Source organism: Astatotilapia calliptera, chromosome 17 (genome assembly GCF_900246225.1).
Source record: "Astatotilapia calliptera chromosome 17, fAstCal1.2, whole genome shotgun sequence".
Taxonomy (NCBI): Eukaryota; Metazoa; Chordata; class Actinopteri; order Cichliformes; family Cichlidae; genus Astatotilapia; species Astatotilapia calliptera.
In genome coordinates, this window is record NC_039318.1 from 37,222,198 (window position 1) to 37,237,413 (window position 15,216).

Sequence of the window (15,216 nt, forward strand, 5' to 3'; positions counted from 1 at the left end):
GTGAAGGGTGACTAAGGGGATTATATGCCTGTGATGCCAGCAGACAGGCTTAGAATACACCTGCTGGTAGTGTGACACAAGCAGAGGCTGAAGCATCAGACACCATGCAGGGAGAGGTGGAAGATGGTGAAAGGACAGGTAATGAGGACCCCAACTTCCTGTCTCAGCTTAGTCATTTAGAAAAATGTACAGAGCCTTTCTTTTAAACTTGTAGCTGTCGAGGGACCTCGCTGTGACGTTGTAATTAGAAAATGACTGGAAGAAAAACTATCAAAGTTATAATTGTAAATGATCAGGTAAGAGTTTAAAATACTTCAACACATGTCGATGCTCTCAGCTCTTTAGTCATGATCCCACTTTACAATGCAAGAGAAAAGTGTACAGCCACACATACTTATACTAGCCCATTTACCCCACCATACAAGTTACCAGTGACCAAGTTGTGAATTGAGTGCAGGGCAGGGATTAAACCAGCTCCAGCAGGCAGGCAGTGATACGAGGTCAGGCAGTCCTCTTTCAACACTTCCACTATCCAGGATGACTGTCGTCATCCCTTCCTGCTGATGTCTGTTAGCCAGCTTAGCATAATCTCCACTAAAAGACACTTGGGAGGGGAAAAAAAAAAAAAAAAAAAAAAAAAACTGGCTTAGTGTGGTAGTCACTGTGGAAAATGGTGGCAGTGAAAGCTTAGCAGTGAACAGGACACAGCAATTACTCAGGAGCAGAACTAGAGGAAGATGAGGTGGCAGCAAAAGTTAGGGTCACGATACAGTCTGTTATCGAGCGATACTTTGTTAATTACTTGATTAATGTCAGAATTTGCAAACTGATGATTCATCTCAAATTATGACACATCACGCCAAAAGAATCTGGTTTAAATGATTTATTAAGAAATGTTACAAATGTGGTCATTTTCTTGCTCTAACAATCCTTCCAGAAGAATCTGCCAATGCCTGACACTTTAAACCCAAGACGGGAAAAAAAAGAAAAGATTTTTAGTAAACTGCATGTCTACATACATCAATTTCTTAAGTCACAAAAACAAAAATGTAGTTAGCAGAAGCATGGTTTGTGCGTGTGTGTGCACGTGAATGCAACTAAATCTGGCACTGGTTAGAGTCAATGACTGAAGCTCTCTGCTACTACTATTTTTTTTATTTTTAAACTGGTAAATCAGCAGTGTATAAAAAAAATATAAAAAAAGGCCATCATTTAAGATCCAAAAAGCAATCCAGCTGGTTTAAAATGACACAAAAAGCCATGATAGGTGTTTATCTACTCGCACTTTTGAGTAAGGCTTCAAACTACTGACCTTTAAATGTGTGAGCAAACTTACATTTCCCCCAACAGAAATATTCTTAAATGAAAACAAAACCACTCCATACAGCCACCTTTTAAGTAACCAAAAATCGAACGTTTCTGTGAAAACCTCAAAGGTGACAAACCTTTGAAATGTAAGGGGGGAAAAGAAGCACTAAATGTGTTGGCATATGACAGAAATGAGGAAGAAACTAAATATATACAGCACAAAAACCATTGTATGCAATATGCAAAGGCGTCATGTTGCTTTGGGCAACAACCCCCCCACCCCCCCTACATATAAGTCGATCTTCACTGAAGACCCCTCGCCCGTCCCCCCACCCCCACACGTATCCGCTCATACACACAGATCATCACGAAACACGATTACGTCACTAAGCCTGTTAGTTTGGGGGGAAAATAAAAATAGGTGAAGCACTGAAACGCCAATCCCCTGCTCTCCCTCCTCCCGGTCTTCCCTCTTCAGTCAGAGAGGGGAGACGGGGCTTTGGCGCAGTCGTACCACTCGTCCATCTCGGGGTTGTATACCTCCACCGTGTTAAGGAACTCGTTTCCGTCGAAGCCGCCCACGGCGTAGATTGTGTCGCCCAGCATGGCCACGCCCGCATTGCTGCGAGACGATGTCATGCTGCCCAGCATCTTCCAATCGTTGCGGGCGGGGTCGTACATCTCCACACAGCGAAGAGCGTGGGTGCCGTCGAAGCCGCCGACAACAAACAGTTTGCCTATCGAGAGCCAGAGATGCCAACATCAGGGAAGTCTGACCGAGAACGGATCAGTCTGAAAGGCAGGTCTAGCTTTTCGTATCTGTGGACTCACCTGCATGAACGGCGACGGCGGCCCCTCTGCGAGCCACATTCATGGGAGCTATCAGAGTCCAGGTGTTGTTCTCGGGGTTGTAGCGCTCCACGGTGTTCAGGCAATTCCACGACTCTGCCCCTCCGATCGCGTACATGAAGCCGTCCAACTCGCACACTGCTGCCTGGTGCCTCCCTGAAATCATATTCGCTTAATGAATACAGCTTTTCATCTCACCTCAGGCTGCAAAAGAGTCAAAATCCACTGGATACACACTGATGTTGAGGGAGGCACAGTTGGTCCAGGTTTTGGCCACAGGGTCAAAAGCGTCACAGTTCTTCAGACCCTTCTGCCCGCAGGGATCCGACCCTCCCACAACATAGAGTTTGTTGTTCAAGGAGCAGACGCCTTTAAGAGAGATGAAAGCGACGAGTTGAAGACTTCAGACACTTTTTTTCCTAGACATGGAAAAAAAGTTACATGCATGCACAGTGGACCGACCTGCGTTGCAGCGATTCGTCCTCAGCTCTGGTACTTGAGTCCACTCATCAGTGCGAGGATCGTATTTCTCCCCACAGCTCAGCTCATCAGAATGTCCGTTTGAACCTCCAATCACGTAAAGCTGACCCTGCAAGAGGTCATTAGACCCTTTCACACTTCCAATTTTTGCAACATCAAGTGCCAACTAACAGAAATGTAACAAACATATTTGAACACGAGGAGTAGAGAAATACTTAAACAGGACAACTAATCCTGTTTGAACAGGTGCAGCTACGCTCCCGGGCGGATATTAAAATGTCTCTGTAATCCAGAACAAATGAACCTGAGATAAGATAAATGCTAAAACTCTACCATGAGCACGGCCATCTGGAAACGAGCCCTCGGAGTCCGCATGGGTGCGATGAAAGTCCAGCGGTCCTCCTTGGGGTCGTAACACTCGACAGTCCTCAGACACTCCTCTCTGTTGTAGCCCCCTGCAGGAACACAAAGAGGCACCACAGTCAATAACTCCCTTATATAAACTCAAAATGTTAATCAGTGCAAAACCTACATGTCCAGTGAGAACAACGTGTGTACGTCTGTCCGTGCTGCACTATAACCTACAAATACACACCCCACCGACAGAGAAAGCAGTAAGGCTAATGGATGATTTGCCAACCTGCTGCAATGAATTTTCCATTCAAGGCTGCGGTGCCCAGGCCGGAGCGAGCATAATGCATGGGTGAGAGCGGTTGCTCTTCGAGCTCTTCTGGCTGGGCCTCGAAGCTGAGGCTCTTCATCAAGCAGGGAGTGGCAGAGGGAGATGTCTGAGGGCTGTTGCGACCGTGCAAGAAGATCACACACAGCACACCGTCCAGCACAGCCAGACACAAGTAGTTGTTGCCTAGGAGTAAGATTAGAGATGGTTAGGCAACAAAAAGTTTGCTTTTCATGTACAGCATGTGGCGTTTATTCCACCCAAAGGCAAGTTCTGATCGCACAGTTAATGGACTTACTTGCGGTCTTCTCAGAGGCGATGTATTTCCACTCTCTCCTGGCGGTCTGCTTTGGGGCGTTTGCTGCTTGGTTGGAGGGAGACAGGCTTCCTGAAGAGCTGCAGCTCATCTGTCGCTGGTCGCTCTCCCGTACAGGTTTCTTCTGCAAGAGTATATTGCAGCTACAGAAACCAAGCTTGCACCACAGGCCCCAACAGGGGCCAACGCCAACCAATTCCATCCCAGCCTACTCTTTGATCCAGCTGCTCTAACGTAGACGTAGCATGATCTTGCCGGAGCAAGTACCAAAATCTCACCTCCCCATATCTGAAGCCAGCTACAGCAGCTACTACAGCAGTGTCAGACCACCACACAATTTAAAGGAGGCCGATAAAAACCTGAAACAGCAACTGTCCACGCTCAGCTGGCTGAGATTAGCTTAATAAACACAGAGAGCTTTTAACATATGCTCAACAGCACTGCCAGGCCGGCATCATTGGTCATGTTCTACGTTACATTAGCTCTTACATTGTGGCTAAATTATGGTACAAATGAGCCATATAGACTTTTAGCCAGAAAGGGACCATGTAGTTCTTTGATGCATGGTCAGGCACAAGCTGTATGCCGCACGCTGCCAAGCAAAGTGTGGTAGAGGCGGTGAAGCCAGGCACAAGCTGTTGAGTACCTGCACAAACTGAAGGTGGTCCTCCTCGCCACCAAACACCTCACTGTGCCCCTCAATCACCAGCCCTCCATCCACCAGCTTATGGTCAGGTGAGTAGTACAGCGTTTGCACCTGAAAGACAAACAGGAACAACACACCCATGTGGCTGTCTCCATGGCAACACACTGAGAGCCCCTTATAAGGGGGGAGGGGGAAAAAAAAAAGGGGGGGGGGGGGGGGAGAGGCAGTGCTGTAAAGAGGAGAGGGGGGAGGGACAGAGACCTGGATCTTCTGCTGTTTGAATAGAAAGGCTTCCTTTAACACTAGGAAGGCCCAGAGCCCAGCCATTTGGCTTTTCTACCTTTAAAACCCGGAGAGCAGCCAAATGGCTGGTAGGCTTTTAGCTAAGCTTTAGCTTCAGGCAAGTGGAAGCTAAATTGGCTAGTCATTCATATGTAAATTGGGTTGTTACCTGGGAATTCTGGAGGGAGGGGAGTGGGGGTGTGTGGATGAGGGGGTGGGGGAGCTGCTAAAAGCGGTGAGCTTCCTTTTGTTTCATCTTGATGCATTCTCAATCATCCAGGGAAACAAATCTCCAAAAGTCACCAACTTGGAGTGTTTCAGTTTGCCATCTTAGGGAGAAATCAACACACATGGGTGTATGTCCTTTGTTGCTGAGATTTATTGATAAAAACAGTACAAAAAATCAACCATTTGTACACATTTTTACAAATAATTATAAAAAGTGAGTGAGTACATTTCAACATTTTCAGCAATCACTCACAATCCTGGCACTGCCATGGTATCTGTAGTCTGCATTTACCACATGTGTATCTGTTGCAGTGAACACATCGCACAGTGGCATGATTGTTCTTGCAATTGTGTTTGACCTGACACATGGCTCTTTTTCCAGGGCTCGGTGTGGAGGGTTGTGTCAAAGGCAACTGTTCTTTTCTTGCCTTCTTCGCAGCTACATGAGAGTGAGCTAACTCCCTTGCAAGCTCCACCAGGAAGTCCACCCGTCTTTCCTTCGTCCCGGAGCATGCTTGATACAGCACATGTGCATTCAGTGCTGCCATGTCAATCATGTTATAAAACACGGCAACTGGCCAGCGCCGTGTTCCTCTGCGGACAGTGTACTCCCGAACCATCTGGTCCATCACATCCACGCCACACTTTGTTTTGTTGTAAAGGGTGACAGTGTTTGGCTTCCTTTTGGTAGTGTTATCAGTCTGAACCACGCCGTGCATGCTGCTAAGAATATAGACTGTCTTCTTCCGTTTGGCCGCATACGCCGTCAGCGTGGCAGCAGAGGTTGAAGGAATGGAGAGTTTAAATGTTAGTTGTAAACAGCTATATCATATAATAACTGCAGCTGTAGCTGTGATCAGACATCCCCCTGCAGGCCCTGAAGCTGAGCTCTGAGGTCCTCACAAACCTGCTGGAGCCAGCTTCCATCCTGGGGAGCACGTTTTTGTGTTTCAGCGCGGGGCGAGGCACAAAACCCAGATGGTCCAGATGGACCAGATGGTTCGGGAGTACACTGTCCGCAGAGGAACACGGCGCTGGCCAGTTGCCGTGTTTTATAACATGATTGACATGGCAGCACTGAATGCACATGTGCTGTATCAAGCATGCTCCGGGACGAAGGAAAGACGGGTGGACTTCCTGGTGGAGCTTGCAAGGGAGTTAGCTCACTCTCATGTAGCTGCGAAGAAGGCAAGAAAAGAACAGTTGCCTTTGACACAACCCTCCACACCGAGCCCTGGAAAAAGAGCCATGTGTCAGGTCAAACACAATTGCAAGAACAATCATGCCACTGTGCGATGTGTTCACTGCAACAGATACACATGTGGTAAATGCAGACTACAGATACCATGGCAGTGCCAGGATTGTGAGTGATTGCTGAAAATGTTGAAATGTACTCACTCACTTTTTATAATTATTTGTAAAAATGTGTACAAATGGTTGATTTTTTGTACTGTTTTTATCAATAAATCTCAGCAACAAAGGACATACACCCATGTGTGTTGATTTCTCCCTAAGATGGCAAACTGAAACACTCCAAGTTGGTGACTTTTGGAGATTTGTTTCCCTGGATGATTGAGAATGCATCAAGATGAAACAAAAGGAAGCTCACCGCTTTTAGCAGCTCCCCCCCCCCCTCATCCACACACCCCCACTCCCCCCCCTCCAGAATTCCCAGGTAACAACCCAATTTACATATGAATGACTAGCCAATTTAGCTTCCACTTGCCTGAAGCTAAAGCTTAGCTAAAAGCCTACCAGCCATTTGGCTGGTGGCGGGTTTTAAAGGTAGAAAGGTAGAAGCCTGGGACTGCCAGTGTTAAAGACACACATACCACCAGCACTGCACAGAGTGTGTTAGGCGTTCAAGCGCAAGAAGATATCGGCCGAATGTGACAGAGCATCTCCTTAATTTCCATCTATGAACAGAGGGAGTTGGTAAAAAAAAGAAATAATAAAATGCGAAGCTCCATCTGGAAAGATCTTCTGTGAAGAATGAAGAAGAGGAGCTGCGTGTGGCACACTTCCCACATCAGCTGCTTCAAAATTCAGCCTCTAGTTGAAGTTGTTACTGTGACAGCAGCCACAACGAGCAGGCAAATCCAGATGCCTAACAACAGTGCAGGTAAAACAACTTTGCTGGGACATAACAGATTAAATCCACCAGGAGACGCGAGCAGTCAGATGTATTCTGTCGGAGCTGCTGGAGTCACTCAGCTGCCCATCTTTAGGGCATATAAAAATAAAATAAAAGGCAAAGGACTGATGTGTGTGTATTTTAGAAAAGTTTAACATGAATTTATGTGCAGTAACGGGGTATTCAATTGCATGTATCGCTTGCGAGGGAGATGATGAACCATGTGTTCTGATAAATGTGGAAATGGGATTCATGTGCATGTATGCCATGGACAGATGGGGACACAGTGTTGTTTGGCTGCAAAGAGAAGCTGCTGAGGGGCAGTTGTGCTCCTCTCCTCCCTCCCTTTTCTCTGACTCATTACCCTGGTGGCTCAGTCCTGGCTCCTCAGTCTGGTCTCCTGCTGCTGCTAATAAACCTACAGGAGATATAAATCAACGGGGAGGAGTGCCTGTTAGTGCTGCAGCAACAAACGTGCACCTGTTCAGATAGCAAAAAGTGAAAAATCAGAATCAAGGGTCAGACCTTTGAGTGTGTGTGTGTTCATAGGAGGAGAGGAGCACCGTAATACTCAGATGGGGTTGCATGTAATCCAACCACATACCCAAAAGAGAATATTGGAAAAAACAAACAAACCAAAAATATAAAGACAAGAGCAGACAGCAGCTCTTTTGGGCTCACCTCTAATTTGTAGTAGGGTTCAGGGGTACAGAGTTTCTTACTGCAAACACTCCAACAAATCAGAGGGAACAAAAAAAGAACAATGCTGATAGAACAGCATGAAAATGGCATGCCATTTCTACTTCAGCCTCCTAATGACTTCTTAATGTCAAAAACAGGAGGAGTTAAGAGGGAGGGGAAGGGGGAAGGCAAGAATGCAGATTAGTATGAGCCGAGACGGCACACCCGGATACTGACCTCCTCCATCAGTCGTTCCAGATGGTCACCGTTCTCCCACAGGCTACGCTGCACCCAGTTGAGAACCTTCGAGTAGAGCTTGCCATTGCTGGGCAGGGTGAGGTTGTCTTCTAGCATTACCTCCAACTGTAAACACAGAGTGAGGAGGTGAAACAGGAGGCGTGCACGGCAGAAATGAAGTGAGCACGTAACAGAAAATGAATACCACGAGCTTTACTGGGTAGCTGGGAACCTCATCTTACTGAATGATTAGCATTTTGCCATTAGTTTGTTTAAAATGCCAATTTCAGCTCTTCTCTCAGCATAATGCAATCCTACAATAAAGGAAATCACATGCAGGTTTATATTCCAGCCTTACAAAACTGGAGAGGCTCACTTTGACTCAACCACGGGGTTAATTCAGTGTGAACAAAAGCCTCATGTTAGCCTGCTGTGCTTCACGTCCCCCACACTCAACAGGATTTGAGTGTAATGATTAAAGGGCGCACGTTCATACTGTAAGTATCGTTAATCTTGCGTTAGAGTCAGAAAGGTATAAATGTAAAGCTTAATCCTGAGTTATTTCACTAAACACTAACTGTAGCTACAGAGACATAAGACTGTTAACGGAGGCTTACAATGTATCACTTCTTCATTACAGAATGGCTCAAATGCACTTAAACAGTCAATAAATACTTAAATATTTAACTACATGTGTGATCCTTTATGCCAGTACCTTAAGGCGGGGAAGTTTAAGGAAGTCCTCCTGTTCAGACACTTCCAGTAGATGGTCTTGGATGAAGGCATCTACCTGGGACAAAAATCTAGCATCTCCCATAGAGCTGGCAAAGTTTCGAAAGGAGATGGCATTCTGGGAATCCAATTTAGACAGCAGGTAGTCGCCACAAATCTGAAGTGAGCGGAACACACTGGGATTAACTGAGGAAATAACCTTTAAGGATGATGGGGGAAAAAATTGTGACGAATGGGGCCGATGAGGAAAAAACATACCTGTTTGACTCGCTCCATTTTGAACCTTTTGGCTGCAGAGTAAACTTCCTTGACCAGCTCCTTGTCTGCCTTGAGTCTATCACACAGAAAATGCATAGTCGTTATCAACCAAAGGTTAAGAATCATAAAGAGATGGGCGTAAGGGTCAAAGGTCAGAGTTGCTACTGACTGGGCAGTATAGGCGTAGTTTAGCAAGATCTCCACAGCCTCTGGGTCCAAGTCCTCAAAAGTGACATGTGAGACTCCATGAGACTCAATGTCACTGTTAAAGATCTCAAACAGGTAGGGACTGCAGCAAGCCAGAACTGCACGGTGGGCCATGAGTTCGTGACCACACACCTGGGCAATAAAGAGAAAGAAGGGTCACTCAATCAGGATCGGGGGGGAAATGCATAAAAGATCACAGTGGGTAAAACTAATAAAGTTAAAATGAAAAGCAATTGAGTTTTTTTTTTTTTTTTACAACATGTATTTAAAGGTTAATCAGTGGAGTAAGTGGTCATTTGTCCTCTAGAGCACACCCTGCTCCACCTCAGCTCATAGAAGTTCACAGAATAACTCGGTGGCTTTTCTGAGAATGTGCAATGGACCATGCAAGTGTTTCTGCAATAACGCATACCTGCAGCCTAACGTCACAGAACTGCCCGTTTTTCCTCAGGGCATTCATTTTGGCCACGGTAGAGTCCAGGAAACTTTCATCCTCAAAGATCAAATAACCGTTTTGAATCATCTTGGAAAAATTTTGACAAATTATCTAAGGAAAAAAAAAGAAAAGAGAACAAAAAATATATGCATTTAGTCAAGCACTAATGAATATCTTCTGCAGTGTGAGACATGCTTTCAGGTATGCAGGATCGTAAACGCTGGCTTATTTCATTGACGACTACACCGGATTAGGATTAGGCGTCTGCAACGTGCACTGTCAATTATAATCCTTGCATTAGTGGTTGTCTTACCTAATAGAGAATAATTCAAATCCAGGGAAGCACCACTGCTGAGAGCAGAACAGGAAACAAACGTAGGCACCAGGCAAAGCAGACTAAGATCCCTGTGAGAACTAAGTCTTCTTCACCCAGGGAGAGGGATGGGAAGTTGTCAGAAGAAATGCCAGCTGACCACTGAGCAGAATGGAGAGGGGAAGCAGCCACAAGGACAAACTATCAGGCTTGAAGCGACTGCAATCGAGTCCTTGGTATCCCGTTGGCTATAGAGTAGTACTTATTCTGTGTTTGTTGCACATTATAACCTGCATGGGGGAAAAAAAGGAGAAGGAAAACAGGGAGTTACGTTCTTGCTTGGTTTTTAAATGGATGCTGCATGTTCTTGGCATTCAGGCAATGTGAGCATGAGTCAGTTCCACGTGGTAAGAAAGTGAGCGCTGCAGTCCCTTCTCTTTGGAAACAAACAATCACGCAGCAGAGCTCAGTTTTCCTCAATAGTCACAAGACTGCTTACAAAATTCAATAAAAGATAAATCAGACCAGTCAATCCCATCACGTTTAAGAAACTGTTATCCCAATATCCTGTAAAGCAGGGGTCCCCAACTCCAGGCCTCGAGTGCCGGTATCCGGCAGGTTTTAGATCTCACCCTGGGTCAACACACCTGAATCACATGATTAGTTCATTACCAGGCCTCTGGAGAACTTCAAGACATGTCGAGGAGGTAATTTAGCCATTTAAATCAGCATGTTGGATCAAGGACACATCTAAAACCTGCAGGACACCAGCACTCGAGGCCTGGAGTTGCCTACCCCTGCTGTAAAGCATGGAGCCTGCAGCACTGGTAGCCAAGCACCATATACTCCTCCCTTGCAACACTCCATTTGGCTCTAAATCTCCACACCTGCTGATAAGGCCAAGCAAGACCATTTAATCCATCTCATGTCTTCAGCTTCATCTCCCCTTCTCTCCGAGGCAAGGCTCCATCAGCTCTATGTTACATGACAGGCCTACTCGGCTAGCTCCTCCCTATAGGAACCTTTATAATCAGGCACTGACCTATAAGAAAAATGCAGGAGGAAACGACTTGTGACATGTGAAGCTTCATATAATAATAATAATAATTTTTTTTTAATTTAAAAATAGCGCCCCTCAGAACACCCAAGGACACTGTACAGCAAATGCATCATATACATGTAACCCTAGTGCACAACCCCACCTACAAATCACATCACACCTAGTAAATCTCCAAAAGTTGATTCTGTTCATCTGGACGTAGCGTTTTGTGGGAGAAACGTTTTGTCACTCATCCAAGTGACGTCTTCAGTCTCAGCTGACTGCAGGTTTCCCCAAATCTTATAAACAGCACATTTGCATAATGACTGAAACCAGCCCACTGAAGGAACAATGGGCTGGGAGGTCAGTTCCGTAATCATAATTATGCAAATTCTCATGACCATTGATCAACAACCACTGACCAAAACCCACTGACCTAGTAAAGATCCTCCCCCTCAGACATTTCGATCCAATACTAAAAAACAAATTTAGACTTCACCAAAAAGTAAAGCAGAGGGATACCTAAACTGACCCCGAAACACACGATTATCCCAGTTTAACAAAAAGATTTTAACAGAAGTAAATACAGCTGTTCTACGTTTGACTTCACTGCTAACCCGATAAAGAAACAGCAAAAGACCAGACTGACAATGAGGCAGACAAACAGCATGGTCTTTGTAAGCCGCTGCTGAAATAACAACCATGTTATCCGCTGTCAGATAGTTCAGAGGAAACAAACACATTCTTTCCAAGCCAAGGTCACGTGTGAATGACACATTTGTAATAAAGGAACAAAAAGGAGAGAAAACTATTCATTTGTACTCTGCTTTTTAAAAACATTTATTTTCCAGCTAACTTTGAATAAAGTGCATGTTTGTTTTTACTGCAACATTAGAAAAGGATCAATAAAAACGGTATGAATACATAAATCAATCTTAAACTTCTATCCGATATCATTTACAATCACACTCGCAGAGCAAGTACACACATGTACTGAGCCAGATCAACAAAGTAAAAGTACTCAAATCCAGTGACCTACTAAACTCATAACCATACTGTTAGCAGTTTTATAAGAAAGTAATGGAAGGAGGATCTATTCTAAGAAGGGATTACTGTGCTTCAGGCTGTATCCAACAGTTTCTTTACCTCCACTGCAACCCACAAAGGGACGTGAATAAATTGGGACAATTCAAGTCTGAGGGACAAAATGATCATGATTAAAAAAATAATAATAAAAAAGATTAAAAAGTAATGCATTTTCCTGAAAAAGCATTACACTACTTGTCAGTCACTACTGGCTTTATTTTTTTTGCAAGTGCTGGAGTGATGCTACTTGCGTGCAGTATAAAAATTAAAGCCAGAAAGCATCAAGATGTGCCATGTTGCGCAACTGTTTTGTTTTTGGGAAAGAGCTCATTGGCAAATATGTGAACCTGCCAATAATGTGTGCCAAAGCACACACTGAAAAAAGCAAAGCTCGGTGGCACATTCTAGAAAATAGGCTTTTTACAAAGCAATGAACAGCACACACAGCGAGACTGGCACAGAAAGCTATAATTCAGCCCGTCTGCGTGTGGACGGAGGGCACGCTGACCTATTTTTGAGTCGTTACGCAACATCTGGCAGAAGACTCCCTGAGAAGGAACAAATGCTGTGAACTCCTCCACAGGCCTGGGTCCACCACACTGGCATATTGACTCGTTTCACTTCCCTTTTTCCCACCAAGCACTTTACGCGAAACTCTGGCAGCCAAAAGCCACACCTTCAACTTTCCAGATAGTTCTTTAACAGAGTTTCCATCTTAAACCCAGCTTTCCTGACACAAGGACCTGGTGTATTTGGATAATTTTAAACCACTGACAGTTATTCTGGGAACCAGTAAATGTTTATTGTCTCAGGCTTAACAGAATATGTATGAAATTGTTGCCTGTGGCTGTCCTTTGGGGCACTTGTGTGAGCACAAGTCATGATCAAAACTTGTATCACATCAGACACTGAGCAAGCAGTAAAATAAGAAGGGGGGGGGTCAGGGCGCATGGTTGATGAGCTTCAAATGCCGTTGTACAGGCAGGCTTGAAAGCCACTAAACAAAGGAGGGAGAACAATAGCCTGGAAGAGAAAGAGTGACACTGTTCACAACTTTGTCACAGAGGACAGCTCTGAATGGATCCTCTCTCCGTTTTTCCATCTGATTAAACAGGCACAAAGAATGCTGGTAGGAAAGCTGAACAATTAATGCTTGTTAGGCAGCCCTCTTGTGGTGAAAAGAGGCACTGCTTAATATTACACCCAGTTTTCACCGTGTGGAAATTTACCGCCTGTAACACGTCGCAAAGGGAATCTAATAAGGGTGAACAACAATAACAAAAAGCACTATACACCCAGCTGCCTCTGTAGCTTATTAAAACACAGTCCTTCCTACGCTGGAACATGTCTGTAGTTGAAATCCATTCCAATAAGCTACAAGGTGAGGAGGCCGTCAAATGCATGTAAGGAGCAAACCAACCCCCTCCCCCAAGTCAACTACTGGCCATCTCATTAAAATAGCACGTCTGCAAATAAAAGCACTAATGCCTGTGAGCACAACTGATCAGACTGCATATATACGCACACACTCCATTTAGCACATACTGGACATACATTAAGGAACCCGTTAAATGTTTATTTTTAGCCCTTTCATTAAATCAGTGTGTTACTAGGGAATTTTCCACGTGACTGTTAGCTTCAGAAACCGATTAACAGCACAGTAGGTCAAATACTACCATGGCGTTAGGCAGCATGCAGCCAATGAATACCAAATGATCAAGGGTAATCAATAAGCCCCAGTGGCAAAAACGGGGCATCAGTACTGTGGCAAGACTGGTCACAGCCCACAGAATGTGGCTAAACTACATGAAGGGTCAGTAAAGGACAGCGTGTCCCACCCTAACTACCTACCATTTCTCGAAGGGTAAATCTTGCAATTTGATTTAAAGTACGTATGTTTGTCTCGTCGCTATTATGCAGTGCCATTCAATAACCCCCTCTCTCCTTCACTCTAGCGAGAGGAAACCACCACCAGGGCCATGATGTCTGGCGATGATCCAGAAGTCATATAGCCACTAAATACAATCCCGCCACCGGAAACTGAGTCGGGAAAGGGACCCCCCCCACCCCACCCGCCCTAAAGTACCAGATTAGGTTAAATCGATTTTTTTTCTCCAAAGACTACAAAGGAAGACTATACAAATACCTCTGCATTTACGCGACCTAGGCATGGGCATGCAGGTGGAATGAACGGAATGAGCTAGGAAGTCACGGAGAGATGGATCCGAGGGAAGCGCATGTTAGCCTTTTTTTAAGCTAGCAACCGCTTCCTAGCTCGGTAACCACGGGGCAGCTACACCAACAATAAATTCAGACACTGTGTTTTATTCAGTAATTACATCTAAAATAACAATACTCTTATGTTACCGGTCAGTGTTAGCTTATTGTAGTCATCAGTAACGCCAACCTGAAAGCTGCGGCCGGGGTAAATTGTCCGCGACTCTCCGCTACGAGGGAGCATTGCGCGGCATTTTCAGCGGTTGTCGCACAAACCCGATAAATGCGAAAATTGCCATTTATCTTAAGCTCCAAAATACACATCTAAGAGTCGTTTTACGGCCGTGCTAGTGCCCAATAACCCATACAACGGCTTCACCACGCGTTAACAGCTGACTACACGTCGAAGCCATCAAGCAACATCAGTTCATCTCTGAATTATTTTTAAGAGAGAGAACAGTCTTACCTGAGGCGTTTGATAACAAATGATATGAGACATATTTAATGCGAATTCAGACTTGGTGGAGTCGAGCTGGAGAAAAGACGCAACGCGGCTACAGGCACGGCGTGTGGAGCTAACGGTAGGTGTTTTCTTCCTCAGTAAAGGACCGTCGACACACAGTCAAACTTCGACTGTCTCTGTGCCAGAATGGCCGAGCAGCGCTAAAATGAGAACGCGCGCTCCCGAGAACCGCCACTCCGCCCCCCGCGTCACCGAGAGTGGGCGGTCCTTAACGCCCACTGTGAAAATGATGAAATCCAGGTTGTAGCGAAGCGCGGTGGATTATTAGAAACACACTGAGAAAGACGGTTTTATTTATTTTTATTTTATTTATTCGTTATTAATTTATTCATGAAACATTTTAATATTTCTTTAATAACTAGTCCTAAAAACTCTTTTAAAAAGGCTCATTCCTCGATTATAATTAACTGTTGCGTTTAAGGTATTTCTAAGCAACTTTTCAGAGTGTGGTTGCTATGGAGATGATGACCTTTGTTAATAAAATTTCCTCAAAATTGAATCACCTTACAGTATATACCACTCCTCGTATGATCATCATGGAAATGTGTTCATTTTATTAATTCGC

General features: G+C 44.9%; 1 protein-coding gene across 1 annotated transcript; it reads right to left on the reverse strand.

The window, feature by feature from the left end:
• Positions 1 to 868: 868 nt before the first annotated feature.
• ivns1abpa (influenza virus NS1A binding protein a) lies at positions 869 to 14,795 on the reverse strand. Its single transcript, XM_026146062.1, has 15 exons — positions 14,595 to 14,795; positions 9,787 to 10,076; positions 9,450 to 9,584; positions 9,000 to 9,169; positions 8,831 to 8,906; positions 8,556 to 8,729; positions 7,841 to 7,966; positions 4,279 to 4,389; positions 3,615 to 3,756; positions 3,278 to 3,502; positions 2,971 to 3,092; positions 2,620 to 2,746; positions 2,395 to 2,526; positions 2,140 to 2,313; positions 869 to 2,045 (listed from the first exon to the last, which is right to left on the reverse strand). The coding sequence occupies exons 3-15, from the start codon at positions 9,558 to 9,560 to the stop codon at positions 1,783 to 1,785; spliced, it is 1,953 nt and encodes a 650-aa protein (XP_026001847.1). The 5' UTR covers positions 9,561 to 9,584; positions 9,787 to 10,076; positions 14,595 to 14,795; the 3' UTR covers positions 869 to 1,782.
• Between the last annotated feature and the right edge of the window lie 421 nt (positions 14,796 to 15,216).